Here is an 18,289-nt window from a genome sequence, read left to right as displayed (position 1 = left end):
AAATTGGGACTTGGATGGAGAGTTGTTTCATTGGCACTCATACCACATCTTCTTATTTTTATTGTGATAAAATCGTTCTGGAGAAGTTTTCTGAATTTATCACAGTTCATTGGCGTGTGTGTTGTTTGAATGGATGAAGTATTTATATATAAGGCTTGACCTTTGACCTTAATTGTCCAAAAATGTGACCAAACTGGATGTTTGCAACCAAACCTATTTTTGTAGTACACGTTGTACTCTGTGTTAAGGAAAATTTCAGTCGTAAAACATTTGCTTTTTTAAATGATATGTTTTAAGTTAAATACATCAATTCGTCTATTGCTGTAACAACTTTGTGAAACACCATTAGCAAAAAAGCGAAAGATCACTATAGCAACCAGAAAGAGGCCAAACAGAAAGAAAAATAAAAATCTAAAGAAACCCCCTTTTGTTTTCTGGAACAGGCAAATAACACTCTATAAATCAGTACCGATCGAATCCCTCTTATGGATCTTTCTTCATCAGCCAAGCTCAAATAAAATTTTAAAACAATTGAGAATAAAATTGAGAAAGGATATGGGGTATGTGTCAAAGCGACAACAACCCGACCATAGAGCAGACATCAGCCGAAGGCCACCAATGGGTCTTCAATGTAGCGAGAAACTCCCGCACCTGTAGGTGTACTTCAGCTGGCCCCTTAAAAAATATATATACTAGTACAGTGATAATGGACGTCATACTAAACTCCGAATTATACACAAGAAACTAAAATTAAAATTCAAACAAGACTAACAAACGCCAGAGGCTCCTGACTTTGGACAGGCGCAAAATTGCGGCGGGGTTAAACATGTTTATGAGATGTCAACCCTCCCCCTACACCTCTAGCCATTTTAAAAAAGTAAACGAATAAAAATACGCACATTAAAATTCAGTTCAAGAGAAGTCCGAGTCCGATGTCAGAAGATGTAACAAAAGAAAATAAATAAAATGACAATAATACATAAATAACAACAGACTACTTGCAGTTAACTGACATGCCAGCTCCAAACCTCAAATAAACTGATTGAAAAATTATGTCTTCCTCATATGAATATCAGGTACAACCCCTCTCGTTAGGGGTTTAGTAAAATACTATCATAAAATATATGAGACGAACATAACCCGTGTCATGCCAACAACTTTTTTTCAAATAAATGTGTTTAGTTCAGATGCAAAGACCCTTTAAGTGAATCAATATTAAAGCCAAAATATGCAATCTTTAATGACCTGACAACAGTATCGTAACTATATCCCTTCTTATAAGTCTGTGTAAAGGTTTTGTTAGCTTTTGAGGTGAATACTGATTGTCGGGTTGTTGTCGCTGTGAAAAATAGAAACATGGAAATATAAATGCTTAATAAATTAAAGTATCTTTATGGAAAACAAGTATTCAAAATGAATTGCCATCTTTGTCAAGCTTTGTCAAGAGGGGGTAGGATTCTAAGTTTCTTGATGAGTTTTAGATAATTGAATGAATAACATTACTATGTGTAATTTTCGAGACCTTGTATAGGTATGACAATCAATTATGAAAACAAATCTTCTTTAAAAAATAATAAAAATCACTTAACTCATAAGAAATAACAGATCAAAGAAACGGTATGAAAAATTTATTTTAAACATTTTATTTGAGATAATATATTTGCACATGTATATTTATTGTTCTTCGACGTTATTATACTAACGAGGAATATGAAGGCTTCATGTTGACATTGCAAAGATCTCCTGTGCAACAAAAATGGCATTCATGCGCATTAGGATTGTTGACAACTCCGTATTGCGTACAGTAGTTATGAGTAGCAGAATCATTAGTCCATTTAGAGTCGCACACTTGTTTTGTTACGCACCTAAAAAAAAAAGAAAGGCAACACATGTATAATTCACCTCACATATGTTACTATAAAATAAAATACTAGTATATTACTTTCAGAAATGAATAACGATTATACCACATAACCTGTTGATTACGATATTTATTCTCCTTTTGTTCTTTTATTCAACTGATATTGTGTATATCATGGCGCTATATGTTAAATTCCTCTACTTAGTGCATGTGCTCACTCGTGTATCTAAATTCAATGTTATTTTGTTTACTCGAATACCAAACAGAATTGCTAAGAAAAATCGAATGATGGGAATCCACCAAGACAGCTTTTAGATAATTTTAAAAGTTCTTTTAAGGTCAAACTAAAATCATAATACTTGAAGCAAAATAAAGATTATCATTGTACCTTTTAAATACATCTGTATTGCCATTGGTATCTTGATAAACATCTGTCATACAATAATCATATCCAGCAGGACAAACTGAGGTAGAACTGTTACCGTAGACATCTCTACTGTAGCAGGGGATGAGTTGGTCAATATCTCCACATGTATTGCATGTTATAGACTGTGTTGAGGGAGCTGTCAGGAAATAAAGGTAAAATGTATAGTGTGATTGATTACCTTTATAATAATTTTGAAATTATTTGTTTGTCCTTCATGCATAATTAGATTAAGATATAATTGTAGGTTTTTTTTAAGAATGCTATTTGTATTTAGTTTGATTTTTAGTAGTTATCAGGCTTATTTTTTTTTTATTTTTAAATGTTCTATTTTTATTTTTCTACGCAACATATACCAGGCTTATAATTTAATACGCCAGACGTGAGTTTCGTCCACTCATTTAGTCAGGCATCTTGTAGGTTAATATGAAATAAAAGTGGATGCAGGTTTTTATAATTTTGATCATATCTATATACGTGTGATAATTGCAAGTATGCTTAACAGAAAACAAGGTTGTATGGTTATAAAAGGTAGAAATCATTAGCATACATGTACTTTTGTGTGTGAACAATATCCAAATCAATTTAGAATTATAAGACAATCACAATTTTCTCCAATTTGTTTTGTATTGTAAACCATAAAGACAGAAAAAGAAACATTTATTGATTTAAATGGACGTTTAGCTATATATAAGAATCAAGTTAAGGAACTTTTTTACTGAGAGGTTTGAAAAATATTAACAAGATCTTTTTTTATCATTTTTTTCAACCGGTAAACACTTAAAATATTACGGTTTCCTGTCTTCTCGAGAAAGATTATAACACATTTTCTATATAAAAAACATAATAAAGCAGTCACTTTATCACGCTTTGGTATCTAATGTAAAAAAAAGATGTGGTATGATTGTCAATGAGACAATTTTCTACAAGAGTCCAAATAACACCAAAATTAACAAATATAGGTTACCGTATGGCCTTCAACAATGAGCACAGCCCATACCACATAGACAACTCATCGATAGGACAAATGTAAAACAATACGAACGAAAAACTTAACAGCCTAATGTTTGTACAAAATATTTAACTAAACAAAATGTAACACATCAACAATAAATACAAAACAGAAGATGTGGTATGATTGACAATGATACAACTCTAAACAAAAGGCCAAAATGACACAGAAATTAACAACTATACGTCATCGTATAAGTTCTTTTTTTTTATAATTGACTATCTATCTTGCGTCAACAAAACGTGACAAAGAAAATATTTATACCAACATGTGGACTTGTTACAACACTTACCTGCTGCCGTTGTTCCTACTGGTTGAGCAGCTGGTGCAGCTGTTGTGGTAGGGGCTGCTAATAAAAAAAATATAGGTAGTCATACAAACATTTTTTTTCTTGTAGATTTAAGCATTCGTTAATGAAAAAATGGAACAATAACTATTATATTGAATCCAAAGGAATCAAATTACTATATTAAACCTTTATTTTTAACTTTAATAATCAACTTACAAATGTCGTTTTGTTTGTGTAAGCCCAACCCCTTACGTGTGTCCCAGTATATGCTTTCGGCGAATGAATTTCACTTATTACATGATTTTTGCTTTTAATGAGCAATTTAATATATCAGTTTGTCAACCAAAACATCAGTATAAACGAAAGAACAAATGCACAATGATAAACTAAAACACTACAAGATGTGTTTTTGATATTTGTGTTATTAGGTTGCTGAAGCTTTGACATATACTCATGGTTTCCTTGATGTAAGAAATATTTCAACATAAGCTAAAAATTAAGTTAGACCATTCCTTTTGAATTGAAATGTAAGCTTTTTTTTTTAATTTGTTATGTAAAAAAGAAAGAGAGACACAATAACTATTCAACCCGTTACCATTGATTAAAAGTATGTATAATTACGAGTTTTTTAAACCACCAAATATAAGAAATTGAAGGAAAATGAACTACTTACTCTGCACCTGTAACGAAGCTGTAAGAGATATTATTTTTAAATTTCTAGTTATAATTCAGGAATAAATTATATAAATTGTATTGATTAATTACCTTTGCATCAACATCAAAATGACCTAGAATCTTTATACAGAGGTATACACATTATATATAAAGTCCCTTTATTCGTGGATGAATTAAGATGATACGAATTTAATCGATTTATTGAATTGATAAAGACTTGGATTTTATCTTCCTGGAATGCTATAGCTATTAACGACTCGGAGTTCTTGTTGTTAAAACCCATTTCCTATTTTTTCAACATATGCTCATGCAGGACTTAACATATTTAAAATACGCTTCTTTTTTGTTGTTGTTTTTTGTTGGGTTTTTATGTGTTGCAGTTTCCATCACAAGACAATTTTGCTTGTCCTTCACCGAATCAGCCTAAATAAAATCATGTAATAACGTATGTGTCTATTAATGGATAAAGGTGGGTTTTTTTTGTTTATACATGTATTCATCTTTATGAGACAACTACATTTTTAACTATATGACTAGTTGAGCAGTCTTTGGTTTTCTATGTTTTATCGTACTGTTTTTTGTCTGTTTATCTTTTTATTTTTTAACCATGGCGTTGTCAGTTTACTTCAAGTTTTGAGTGTGCATGTCACTTTAGAAGCTTCAGCATCTCTTTCAGTGCAGGGGATATATAATAAAGCTATGTTCTAAACATTTTGTTAGTGAATTTAATATTGTTCAGGTATTCGATATCACATGTACTTAAAACAAATTGTATGAGCTTGCTTCATTTTAATGTTACGTTTTCAAGCAAATTATTAAAACCCCAAGTAGGGTGACGTCCTTTCATTCTCCGTATAGTTTATAAAAATCTAACTTACCAAAATATTCAGCACACTTGTTGCATGTCTTTGCGCATGTGGAGATAACAAAAGCCTGGGATACAGAAGCACCACAGATATTGACTTGATACTGTGAACATCTGACGTCATGATCGATACAGGTCGCTTGTGTAGGAAGGCTAACTGCTAATAATGTATAAAGATTACAATGATTTAATCCGTTTCTGAATCTAATTGTCACGTTTTAACATATTTCCCGTAGTATATTATAGTTTAGGTTGGATGTGATTTGTTTTATATTACAACTGTATCATGCAAACATAGTTTGAGGCATTTCGAGAGTTTCTTGTAAGTAAGGAAAGTATGAACACAAAATAACAAAACATTTTTTTTTTATAACAAAATCTTTTTTTTCAACAACATTGATGGCAGTCTGTAAAACTGACAGAACTACACATTCTTCTCAATTAAACCACGGAACGAATGGAATACAATTGAATATTTATTCAGCTTTTTCTACAAAAGTAAATTGAAATTAAGATAATAAAGATGATTCTTTTTGTGATATTTTTTGACGAACAGCCGTCTTCGTTATTTGTTTTCTCGTAGGCATAAGCTGCATTTACATATTTTTAAGAGTTTAGTAACCTGCAGTTATATTATAGTGAATGCTACTTCATAACAAGAGAAGAGTGAACATGTTGCCAAGGTGAAAGACCCCGAAAAAGACAAAATGACACATAAATTAAAAACAAGACAATACTATAAAAAAGAAAAACAAGTACGTTTTCTATCACGCCATAATGAAATGATGGCATTGTGATTCTATCTTGTTGATAGCAACGTAGAAATGCGATATTGCTTACGATGAAGTGCGATGGCTTACATACACTATATCTTTAATGAATTTCATGTTACCATGTCGATGGAGAAGTCAAAAAGTCTTTACGAAGGAGCATTTTGTCTTTTTTTTTTATATAAATCTTTGAGCGCCAAACCTGTTTGATTTAAAACAATCAAGATAAACATCCGCCATTGTACGTTTAGTCCTCAATGCAAAGTTGAAATTAACCTGATACTGCAAATACTGTTTGGTTAGTCAAAACGATACACAATCAGCGAAACATGTAAGCTGTGCATATAAGGAATAAGAGAGACCACCTATGTTATATACTACAACTGAAGAAGATATTGAATGTTTGATATTTATATACTTACTTATAATTCTTATATGATTTGCATATCTATAAATACGTGATTTAGATTGGTCAATTAGAATTTTTCTCTTAGTTTACAGTTCAATAAATCATTTTTCTCTAGCTCACAAACTTAACATAAAAGTCCTGTACAGTTTGTGAGTTAATTGCCCCGGTTTACACATCAATAACCTCTAAAAGAAAATGTGTTTAATCCTATAATAAAAGATCAAACTCTGATTATAACTGAACATAATATGTTAATCTAAACTATCCATCACGCGACTTATAAACCATTGGACATTAACGAGAGGAACATCGCACTTCTACACAGACCATCACACTTAAGTGTGACCAAAGTACTTCAGCGACCTTCAATTCTTACATTTGCTTGGCTACTTACGTTTTTGCTGTTATTTGGGGTTTACATCTTCCAGACTTTTCTGCAGTATATTATGCGATTATATTGTAAGCCATTTTCATTGTCGTAACTAGCCACTCAAATTAATTTATTAACTAAATATAACTAAACTTGTCCTTACCACTTGTGGGTCCAGATGTGCTACCACCACCTATAATTGAAAAATATGAAAAATTAATTTTATTATTGTATAATTTCCATAAATATTAATTATACATTTTAAATAAAATGTATTCACAAACATGTATAACACATGTCATTAATTTAAGAAGGGAAACAAAACCAACGTAAAAAAAGTTATGGTATGCATAGACACTGCATAAAATAGCCAATCACAGAGGTGTCGGTAATACGTCCGAAAAGATGAATTCAACTTGACAATAAAGAAACTTGTTTATACAGTTTTATTGTAAGGAACTCGTTTTTATAATAGAAATAATTCGTTTCAGGAAACGCAGCTGTGGACAGTAGTCTCATTGTCAATTATACCACTTCATCTTTTTATAAGATTGTCGTTTTAACCTGGAAATACACATTTCAAATTTCAAATGCCGCCTATGAAATTATGGCAGATGATATTATATTATTAGAAATTCACAATTGGAAAAAATATAGCATTCTTTCTATGAAATCAGAATGGAATGTCGACAACGACATTACCGACATCTCATTACTAACGATCAGCACATTTTTGCATATAGCATTCAAATAAAGTCAATTTATTTTACTCAATTAAATTTAAAAAACAAAGACACAAATTCAAACAAACAAACAACCCCGAAATAACAGTGGTTTGTGTTAATGATACATTTTACATCATCAATCCCTGAAACAATTAAATAATTATATTGGTTAGATAATCATCATTATATCAAAGAAAGTTTCTTACTTGTACATATTTTACAATAAGAACGACATCTTTTGTGCGCAATGGCATGTAAGGTTCCCGTTGCAGCAGTGCACAGATTATACATCATCTCGTACATAACACAAGAAAAATTGGCATCTTCATCGTCAGCACAAGACGGGGTAGTAGCTACAAATAATCAGAATTAGGTGCATGGTGAAAAAACTTGTCATAGATGCACAGCTTTGACAATGAGGGTCGGTTGAAAACAAAACTTTACGACAAAAGAGATGATTTCAGCTTTCCAATTGTGAACTGTCCATTTCTAAGTAGCAACATTCCAGCAGCACCTGCATACGGGGTATATATCTCCCAATTGATACGATATTCCCGTGCTTGCAATTCCTATCATGGTTTTCTTGATAGATGGTTGCTGCTCACAAGGAAGCTATTAAACCAAGAGTTCCAAATGGTGAAGTTGAAATCATCCCTTCGTAAATTCTACGGACGCCATCACCAGTTGGTTGACTGTTCCCTTTCATGAATTTGACCTACCGAATTAGACTATTTACCGGATTTGTAATCACATAAGCAACACGACGGGTGCCGCATGTGGAGCAGGATCTGCTTACCCTTCCGGAGCACCTGAGATCACCCCTAGTTTTTGGTGGGGTTCGTGTTGTTTATTCTTTAGTTTTCTATGTTGTGTCATGTGTACTATTGTTTTTCTGTTTGTCTTTTTCATTTTTAGCCATGGCGTTGTCAGTTTGTTTTAGATTTATGAGTTTGACTGTCCCTTTGGTATCTTTCGTCCCTCTTTTATGGAATAACCGTTTCACAAATGATATAGGATATGTTCCTTACGTCATAACTACAATCCCCTTCCCTTACATGAATGTGACCTACCGAATTAGACTATTTACCGGATTTGTTATCACATAAGCCACACGACGGGTGCCACATGTGGAGCAGGATCTGCTTACCCTTCCGGAGCACATGAGATCACCCCTAGTTTTGTTTTTTTTTAGGGGTGGGGGTTCGTGTTGTTTATTCTTTAGTTTTCTATGTTGTGTCATGTGTGCTGTTTTTTTGTTTGTCTTTTTCATTTTTAGCCATGGCGTTGTCTGTTTGTTTTAGATTTATGAGTTTGACTGTCCCTTTGGTATCTTTCGTCCCTCTCTTTGACAATTTTTACGACAGACCAGTGCAAGCATGTAAACATACATGTATAAAACAAATCATCTAAATACTGTTAATTAAACTAGCACTTTTATAAAACGGCTTGACAAACTAAAAAGATTTAGGTTTAAACTTGACTGCTAAAATGAATTGACAATTTATATTTCTTTAATGATTGCTATTATTAATTACTTATAATGTAATTATTTCGATGCATTCGAAAGAGCAACACGAATAATTAATTACAGTAAGCACATGTAATTTTCTTCTTATTCCATATTTACAGTTAGTTAAGTGTCAATTATCCCTTAATCATTTCAAATGAATTTTGAAGAGAAAACAACTAAGCAACTGAATGGTGAAAATTATTTTAATCGTTATCATCCTACCAAAATCTCCTTTTATTCTGATACGGATATTTGCTGTAGAAGAAAACAGTTTAAATATAATCAATCATACAGAGGAAAAAAAACCTTTTTTGTGCTTACTATTACTCATTTAACAAATTAATATTTAGATGAATGAAAACACATACATGGTACAACTGTTGTGGAGTTCATCATCAGTATTGTCGATGTGTTTGATAGCATTGGTGTCGCTGATGAGTTCGGTAGCAGAGCTGTTGTTGGTGCGTTCGATAGCATAGCTGTTGTTGGTGCGTTTGTTTGTGAAGCTGTCGGTTGGTTTGTAGTATTTACTGCAGCTGCTGATGATGAATTAGACATTACAGCTGTAGTTGGAGCGTTTGTTTGCATTACAGTTGTTGGCTGAACAGTTATTGGTTGAGCTGTCGTTGGTGCAGCGGTTGTTGGTGCTATCAGATCAATTAAATAAAATAATATATATAGGAATATATATGTTTTGGGAGTTACATAAAAATACAATAATGAGTAATATATTACAAATCAAGCCATAAATAGACCAAACATTGATCTTAAATAACTCATTGGCCAACCGCTATTGATATTTTAGCACCATGGCAGTGTTTCTTTCTCGTCAGACTTTAATTGTATACATGTACATTTTGTTATTTACAGAATGTGTGATTGATGGAAAATCATTGGCAGTTTCTTCATCGTTCATTCAGTACAAACAGGACGGTTTAGATTATGATTTTAAATCACATAGCCAATTGTATACTGTTTATTCCTAGTACTTGTATAAACCTCTTTATCCCGATTGGTTCTGTCTTATTTGACTTCTTTACTTATGTTAACATGCTAAGGCTATATGACAATGATGAATTTGTTTTTATAAATATAATGTGCAGTGAAAATCTTTGCCATTAATACATATTGGGATATGGAATAGATTTTGTTGAAAAGAAAAAATAAATGTAATTAGCATTCACTTGGAGCTACATTAAACTACGATATATAAACAAAATACGGTCGATCAAGATATTTGCTAAGCATTTGATGCAATTGGAGTATGACATAAGTGATAAAGGAATAAAATTGCGTTTGTGTTCCATCCTTGTTCATTTAACTATGCAAACAATATTCAAAAATTTTCTTCATTCTTTCTCAACTTTAAGTCTACTATTCCCGAGTGTTGCATTTTGACTGATTTTAAAGTTGTAGATGATGTGTAACATTGTTGTAGGAGACGCTAAATAACACCGCCGACGAAACCAGAAGCACTTATTTTGGGGTTCGTTAAATTCAATCAACTTTTATTTATTTTTTTAACGTAACAATATCTTGATTATAAAAAACAAGATGCGGTATGATTGCCTATGAGACAACTGTCAACAAGAGACGATATTGACACAGACATTAACAACTATAGGTCACCGTACGGCCTTCAACAATGAGCAAAGCCCATATCGCATAGTCAGCTATAAAAGGCTCCGATATGACAATGTTAAACAATTCAAACGAGAAACTAACGGCCTTATTTATATACAAAAATGAACGAAAAACAAATATGTAACACATAAACAAACGACAACCACTGAATAACAGGCTCCTACATAAATAATGTGGCGGAGTGAAACATGTTAGCAGGATCCCAACTCTCCCCCAACCTGGGACAGTGGTTTAACAGTACAACATAAGAGCGAACTATTAAAATCAGTCAAAAAAAGCTTTACTCATCAGATGGACAAAAATACAAGTGGACGTGACCAGGTTTGCTGTAACAATTTACTAAGTTTACAGCTTTAACTTAGTATCCCTCATGTTAGCTTACCAAATAGTTAAGGGAAGCACTATTTGATAAGATATTGTTTCTTCATAATGTTTAGTATTCATAACATAATTCATTTCACAAAATATATTTTAAAATAATTGTAACTTAAATATGTTACCTCAAAAAGGTTCTTTAAATCGATTTGAATTTAAATTAATGAAGGAAATATTTCTTTAATTCCTTCCGAAATGAACAGGACAAATGTTTGTCGATAATTTTCTTCTCGCGTTCGGAAATTCGTACAACATTTTTTGTTTAATTCAAGTACAAACAAGAAGAAAGCATTGAGCTCAAATCTTCCAACTGGGATTAAATTTAAATAAAAGCATTGAGCTCAAATCGTCCAAATAGGTTTAAAAGGAACACCAAATATACTTTACAATGTAACAGTATCAGTTTCGGAGAACAGAATCAACAATTACGACTCCATTTAAACCATACTTCGTCTGATTCGTTTAATGCAATTTTGGTTTTCGTGTTGACGTTTACTTGCCACGTACAGACCGTAATTTGTTGTGTTAATAGAACATATATGTTTGACAAATATACAAGTCTTCTTTTATAGCAATCACAATATCAACAAAACAATATGAAAATAAGGATGTGATATGATCCTACACCTAAAAAAAAGCAAGAATAAATAATATTGTATTTACCTGTAAATTGACCAAAAACACATTGTTGTGTAGTACAGATGCAGCGATGGTTAAAATGAGGTAAATGTTGACATTCGATTGACTGCAAATGAAATATTATAAGCATAGAAAAAGTTTCTTTATATAATTTGATTTTGATGTGTCGTATGTAACAGTAGTGTAAAATAAAATCACAAAAATACTGAACTCCGAGGAAAATTCAAAATGGAACGTCCCTAATCGAATGGTAAAATCAAATAATAAAACACTTCAAACGAATGGACAACAACCGTCATATTCCTGACTTGTTACAGTGTGCCATTGTTCAAAAGTCATCATTCGTATTCCCGTTTCCGACCTCTTTTTATCTTTTGTAACATTTCTGCAAACTACTTGGATTTGACTTGCTTGAAGATAAAGACAAGTGAACATTCGAAAGTTCGTGCCACATCAAGTGTGTTCTTAAATACCAAGTTAATTCATTATGCATTTTACTACAATTTTTCATTTTAAAGGGTTATAATAAAGAAACGATATCTTATCAAAAATAGCATGTGTACTATATTATGTCTTTCCACTTTTCTGTGGAAAGACCTATTGTTTTTCTTCTGATTATTTTTGTCTTCCGCCTTATTTTGTTCTTGCGATAAATATTTGTTTCGCAATATGTCGCTTAGATATTTGGTATAATTATGATATCGAACAGTTATGCGCTTTTGAAATTTACACTGCGTAACCGAATGATTTTCTTTGCAGGAGTTATCCCTCCAAACACTGTTTTCCTTGTGTCCACTACTCCTTCGCAACAGTAAAAGATTACGACAATTTTGTTTTGGACCGAAGCAATATGAACGCTCCATATGAGAGTTATTTCCCCTAATGCATTTGATATAAGTGATATTCATTTATGTCTTGTAAACCATAAGTAATAGCGACCTAGGAGCTTTTGATTTGAGGTCCTTGGTCCAAAAAAAGGAAAATTAGGTCAAGGTCAAAGGTCAAGGTCATATTCTAATTTTAGAATTTGGCTTATTTTCACTTATCTTCAAAAACTGTATAAGATATCAAGAAACTATTTTTACTAATTAAAATTGTTAGTTGCGACATGTCGTAACAGATGTAAATTTAGATTGCAAGGGTACGTTGAAGGTAAAAGGGAGTTTTCTTCCCTCTGTTATTTACAAATACGCATATGGTGATATAATTGATTAACCAAATATAATTAAGACCTTAAGTCTTTTGATTTCAGGTCCTTGGTTTATGACCTTGAAATTGATCTCAAGGTCATAGCTTAATTTAACAATCTAGATTTTAATCTTTGCTTTTACCTCATATGTATACAGTAAAATCACAAAAATACTGAACTTAGAGGAAAATCAATTCGGAAAGTCCATAATCACATGGCAAAATCAAATAACAAAACGCATCAAAAACGAATGGACAAGAAATGTCATATTCCTGACTTGGAATTTTCATATGCTTTTACCTCATATGTATACATGATAAAGCCATGAGACTTTTGGCAAACGGTATCAAACCATTTAACCTTGAAAAACCAACCGAAAGTGACCATGTGTAAACCGGAAGTAGCTATTTATTGCACTTTATTAATATAAAAGTATATAGAACCAGATAATTTTGGAATCAGTGTCAAGTAAATATTCAAAAATTATCGGAAATAATATTTTTTTAAACCGGAAGTAAGAAATTATCTCCCTTATTTAAAAAATATTGTATAGAAACCATATATTTTTGGAATCAGCGTACAGTAAGCTATCATTTGACGATTGAAATTACATTTTAAACTTAATTTCACAACTTTCATATTAAAATACATTGTTTTGGTTGAAAGACCTTCATTGTTCTCTGAACAATTGGTTTTTAATATTTTTCTTTCATTTTTTATAAGAGGTTACACAAATATCGATGAAAGTAAGATAACTTTTGGTAATTTTCGTGCGACTGCAGCGCATTTTTTAAACCTCAAACCCAGACTTTTAAGAGCAAATATTGTTTGAGATAAAATACACGAACAGCTATATGAATTATTTTTGTCCATCTGATGAGTTAAGCGTTTTTCAACTGATTTTTATAGTTCGTTCTTATGTTGTACTGTTATACCACTGTCCCAGGTTAGGGGAGGGTTGGGATCCCGCTAACATGTTTAACCCCGCCACATTATTTATGTATGTGCCTATCCCAAGTCAGGAGCCTGCAATTCAGTGGTTTGTCGTTTGTTTATGTGTTACATATTTGTTTTTCGTTCATTTTTTTGTACATAAATAAGGCCGTTAGTTTTTTCGTTTGAATTGTTTTACAGTGTCTTATCGGGACCCTTTATAGCTGACTATGCGGTATGGGCTTTGCTCATTGTTGAAGGCCGTACGGTGACCTATAGCTGTTAATGTCTGTGTCAATTTGGTCTTTTGTGGATAGTTGTCTTATTGGCAATCATACCACATCTTCTTTTTATACCAATAGCTAAATGCATTATACAAAGTATCAAATTATGATTTTAAACTACAGTTATATATACTATACTTACACCCGTGTGTCGATTCACACAATGTTTTTTAAAGTGGCCATTAAGATCATGGAAGATTTCGCACACCTAATGAAATATAACACAATTGATTGTAAATATAACAACTAAAGACACACTCAGTACCGTTCATTTCGCTCGTTAGATTTTAATTTGCCATAAAACTTTTCATTTATATATCAATCTTCTGCATATGAGTTTTTTTTCTTCAAAGGGACCAAACATACATTATTTGTTGTTGTATACTTCTATATAAGGACAAACTTAACTTTTGTTCCAGACATCTGCACAATTCCTTTAACATGAATAATTATTTATATTTTTTACACATTATCGAACTACAGTAGCTTTCCAAAACAAAATTTGAAAAATGAGAAAAAGGGTGACAAAAAACGGGCCTTATCGAACCTTGTCTTTTATAAAAAGTAAAAAAAAAAACGACTTTGGTAATATGTAATTTCGTCTTGTGTCTATTTAAATCTAGACTAGAATCAACTATCGAGTTGAACTCCGAAGACCTCCGATGGCCATATCAGGGATATAAACATAAATATAGATATAAATTAGATAGCGAACTCGTGCAATTGGACTGTTCTAGGTCTGTTTAACTTCGTATAATACATCAACAATATATGTTAACCGTCATTTTTACATGTATAAGAATGATTTTTGTGGATCGAATCAGTCAATCAAATGATTAACTTTTTTTCACTTGGCACGTACAATTCATGTGTTATTAATCTGTAGATAAATCGATATGAATACTTAAAATTACCTGGTTTGCATGACAGACATGATCATCATGATCTGCACAAATAAGTCCTGTAACTTGATGTCCTATAATAGAATTATATATACATCGACTTATTAATTTCCATGTACAATAGTATTATTCAAACTATATAATATTATCTGTCTATAATAAATGAATGCGTTGTCAGTTTATTTTCGATCTATGAGTTTGACTGTCCCTGTGGTATCTTTCCCCTCTTTTGATGGAATTTAATGCGAATGACATACAAGTAACAGGTATAGCTAGTAGCTATTAAATTAGGTTTAATCCATGATTGTCTACATAAGAAAATGCCTGAACTAAGGAAAGATCATTACAGGCGTTTTACATTTGCTTAATGAGTTTGAGCTTTTGATTTTGCTACTTTCTGTTTTGAATTTTCATTTGAGTTCGGTAATTTTGTTATTTTACTTTTTACCCAGATAATCTGGTATGTTTATTTGATTGAACTATTTCTTTAAATAAGGACAAAGACAGAACAACCACAGAAGTACCTTCGCAAATTGATATGCCAGTTAAATGTTAAATACAAAACGCAGCTATTTCTCTATATATCAAAAATATAGCTCTAATTAGATAACTGATGTTCTAATCCCGAAAATGCATGGTTTTATAAATTTACTATTGTGAAAGTATGAATTATTCAAAATGCTAAAGATTGTCTTATCATAGGCAAAGATTAGCTAAACCGTAGTTGGCACCACTTTATTAAATTTTGGGCCCTCAATGCACTTCAACTTTATAATTGTTTGGCTTTCTAACTACTTTTATCTGAGAGGCACTGATGAGTCTTATACAGAGGAAAGGCGAGTCTGTCGTATCAAATTATAAGCCTGGTACCTGATAACTATCAAATATTAAAATCAGGTAATACTATAATAATTAAATACCTGAGACAAGTGAAATGAGTGTGTGGTCAACACAAATTCTTGTGTCACAGAAACAACGTTTGCCAGCACTCAATAAATTGGGTAAACAATGTGGTGTGTGATGCTGAAAATGAGAAAAATAAAATACAAACAGAGTGTTTGCTTACTGAAGAATTCATTTATGAAAAATGCAATTTAATCATTTTTTTTAGTAAATTATAATCTTCCGTTTCTAATGCATCATCCTGTCTGGGGATTATTGCAATTGTTTATCTTAATTTTAACAAATTCAACTTTAGCCACATCATGAAACAACACATAGTAAACAATATGACATAAATTATTATTTAAAAGTTGAGTGAAGATCGAATGCAAAAGTCAGACAACAGAGATAGGAGGCAACAGTAACCATAATTTATTTGTTGTTGTTCTAATTTGATAGAATTATTCTAAGAGTATTTCATTTCCTGACATATAGTTTGTTTCATTGTTTTATGCATGCTCCTGTTGCTTTTAAGTTTGTTCTGAAGGTGTTTTTGTTTGATTTTTATTGTTGTGAACGTACGTCATGTTTGTATATATGAATACTTACATCCTTATGGTCTTCACATCTCAAATGTAAATGTTGGTCCCAACTCTCTTCTATTACACATCTCTGCAAAGGCCATAAATAAACATATAAGGATTTTATTTTTATTTTAATATTGATGAAATATGAGATAAGCCTGTACATTAAAAAAAAACCACAATTATGACATAAAGCATACACTTTTCGCATAATGTGACTTCTCAAATTAGAATTATAACCGGATAAGTACTAAAATAAGCAACATGACTGAATCCACATGTGGAGAAGGATTTGCTTTCCCTTCCGAAAGAAGTCTTTTTCACCCCATATTTTGGAGTGGTTTGTGTTGCTCGGTCTTTAATTTTCTAGGTTGTGTTTTGTGCACTGGATTTCTTCTGCATGTTTTTTTCTTTTTCGGCTATAGCGTTGTCGGTTAATTTTTAAATTATGAGTTAGATTGTCTTTTTGGTATGTTTCGTCTCTCTTTAATAAAAATTTTGCCCTAATGTTTGATGCAAAAATGTTAAACACTCTTTCTTGGAATGATGTAGCTATAGTATATTGGCTAAAGGAAATATAAGGAGCACATAGGTCGGTGCTTGGTGTCTTTTATTATTTGTTTCTGGAAATGTTTTGTAAAGCGTAGTGTAAACCTTTTCTTAAACGATTTTTTTTGTGCTGTTAATTCTCTATCCTATATTTTGGTTATGATAACCGATAGCGGCCTAACACATCTGTTTTATACCCTTTTTGTCATGCTTGTTCATTTGACGCGTACTAAGCAGTTTAGGTTTTGTGCATTGTTCATGTTGTTGAAGGCAGTACGATGACCTATATTCATTAACATCCCAATCCATTAGTCAATTGCTTATGGTTTTTATAATTACTTCACATCTCAATATTTTGTCAGATAACAATTAATCATTCTGTATATTTCTGTATAATTTTTGAATACTGGTAAGTTTCTAATATATTAAAATCGTTCATATTAATTTTGTACATTACTTGTTAATAAAAGAAGCGTTCGTTTTATTCTTATTATTACTACTTTTATGGTATCATCATTTATTTGTATTGTTATAACTTGATGTTATTTATCTTAATTCGTATCATTTCTTTATATTGCTGTAAACCATTTTTTTCGCAGATACTTTTTACGCAGGTGGTTTAAGCTAGGTTCACACTGCCGATCAGATCAACTCGATTATCCCGATTGTACAATTGTCTACGACCAAGCAAGACTTAATTCTTGATCGGGCCTATCTAAGACTTCTACCCGACTGCTTTACGACTGAGCACGAACTTAACACGACCATTCACGACTCCTTGATGACTCCATCAGGACACTACAACCAAACCACTAATGTAAATAAATACATATTCGATAAATCCGACCAATTCACGATCTCTACACGATTTTGACTCGACAAGCTAGACCAAATCAACTATACTCAATCTCAGCCTGATCTCTACCAGAACAGATCGACTTGATCGTAAAGGGGTCGTAGGGAAAGTTGGGCATTGGTCGAGTATGTACAATTTCAGCATAAAAACGTCTGATTTATTTTAGTATATCACCCGTTGCAGCGGAGGAGGCATTATTTGTTACCCTACTCCGTCCGTGAGAACATATAAGTACGTCCCAACAATTAGTTTCCGTTCTCTATTTGTATTTTTCCTCCACCAAATTTTATGAAACGTATACACAATGATTAATATCATAAAACACGGATCAAGTGCGAATTTTGGTGGCATCACTTTTACTGTTCTTGGTTAATTACTCTTTGTAACGTTATATGCAAGCTGGGGTTTTATCGCATTCTGTGTTCCATGGACACATTCCCCGTTTATTTGGTTAGATTCAGTAGTTCACAGAAGGTCTGAGTAAAATAAACATCTAAAATATTTACATGGAAATAAAGCAGTTGGATTATTTGGCTAGGAGG

At 32.0% G+C, this 18,289-nt stretch overlaps 1 protein-coding gene across 3 annotated transcripts in view; it reads right to left on the bottom strand.

Annotated features, from left to right (window-relative positions):
* Positions 1 to 1,627: 1,627 nt before the first annotated feature.
* The window catches only part of LOC139511304 (uncharacterized), a 33,007-nt gene continuing 16,345 nt past the window's right edge, over positions 1,628 to 18,289 (bottom strand). The window contains exons 9-21 of one of the 3 annotated variants that reach the window (XM_071297930.1): positions 16,368 to 16,430; positions 15,797 to 15,899; positions 14,889 to 14,950; positions 14,117 to 14,182; positions 11,593 to 11,674; positions 9,279 to 9,557; positions 7,607 to 7,753; positions 6,839 to 6,868; positions 5,140 to 5,286; positions 4,260 to 4,277; positions 3,590 to 3,646; positions 2,250 to 2,424; positions 1,628 to 1,865 (exon numbers count right to left, since the gene is read on the bottom strand). In XM_071297930.1, the coding sequence (XP_071154031.1) occupies positions 1,694 to 1,865; positions 2,250 to 2,424; positions 3,590 to 3,646; positions 4,260 to 4,277; positions 5,140 to 5,286; positions 6,839 to 6,868; positions 7,607 to 7,753; positions 9,279 to 9,557; positions 11,593 to 11,674; positions 14,117 to 14,182; positions 14,889 to 14,950; positions 15,797 to 15,899; positions 16,368 to 16,430 (1,401 nt within the window). In that variant the 3' untranslated portion in view covers positions 1,628 to 1,693. The remainder of the gene's footprint in view (positions 1,866 to 2,249; positions 2,425 to 3,589; positions 3,647 to 4,259; positions 4,278 to 5,139; positions 5,287 to 6,838; positions 6,869 to 7,606; positions 7,754 to 9,278; positions 9,558 to 11,592; positions 11,675 to 14,116; positions 14,183 to 14,888; positions 14,951 to 15,796; positions 15,900 to 16,367; positions 16,431 to 18,289) is intronic. The other 2 variants (XM_071297932.1, XM_071297931.1) reach the window with 2 other exon arrangements.

The sequence above is a fragment of the Mytilus edulis genome, chromosome 2 (genome assembly GCF_963676685.1).
Source record: "Mytilus edulis chromosome 2, xbMytEdul2.2, whole genome shotgun sequence".
NCBI classification, from domain to species: Eukaryota; Metazoa; Mollusca; class Bivalvia; order Mytilida; family Mytilidae; genus Mytilus; species Mytilus edulis.
Note: the sequence above shows the minus strand (reverse complement) of the source record. Positions and strands in the feature narration are given on the sequence as shown.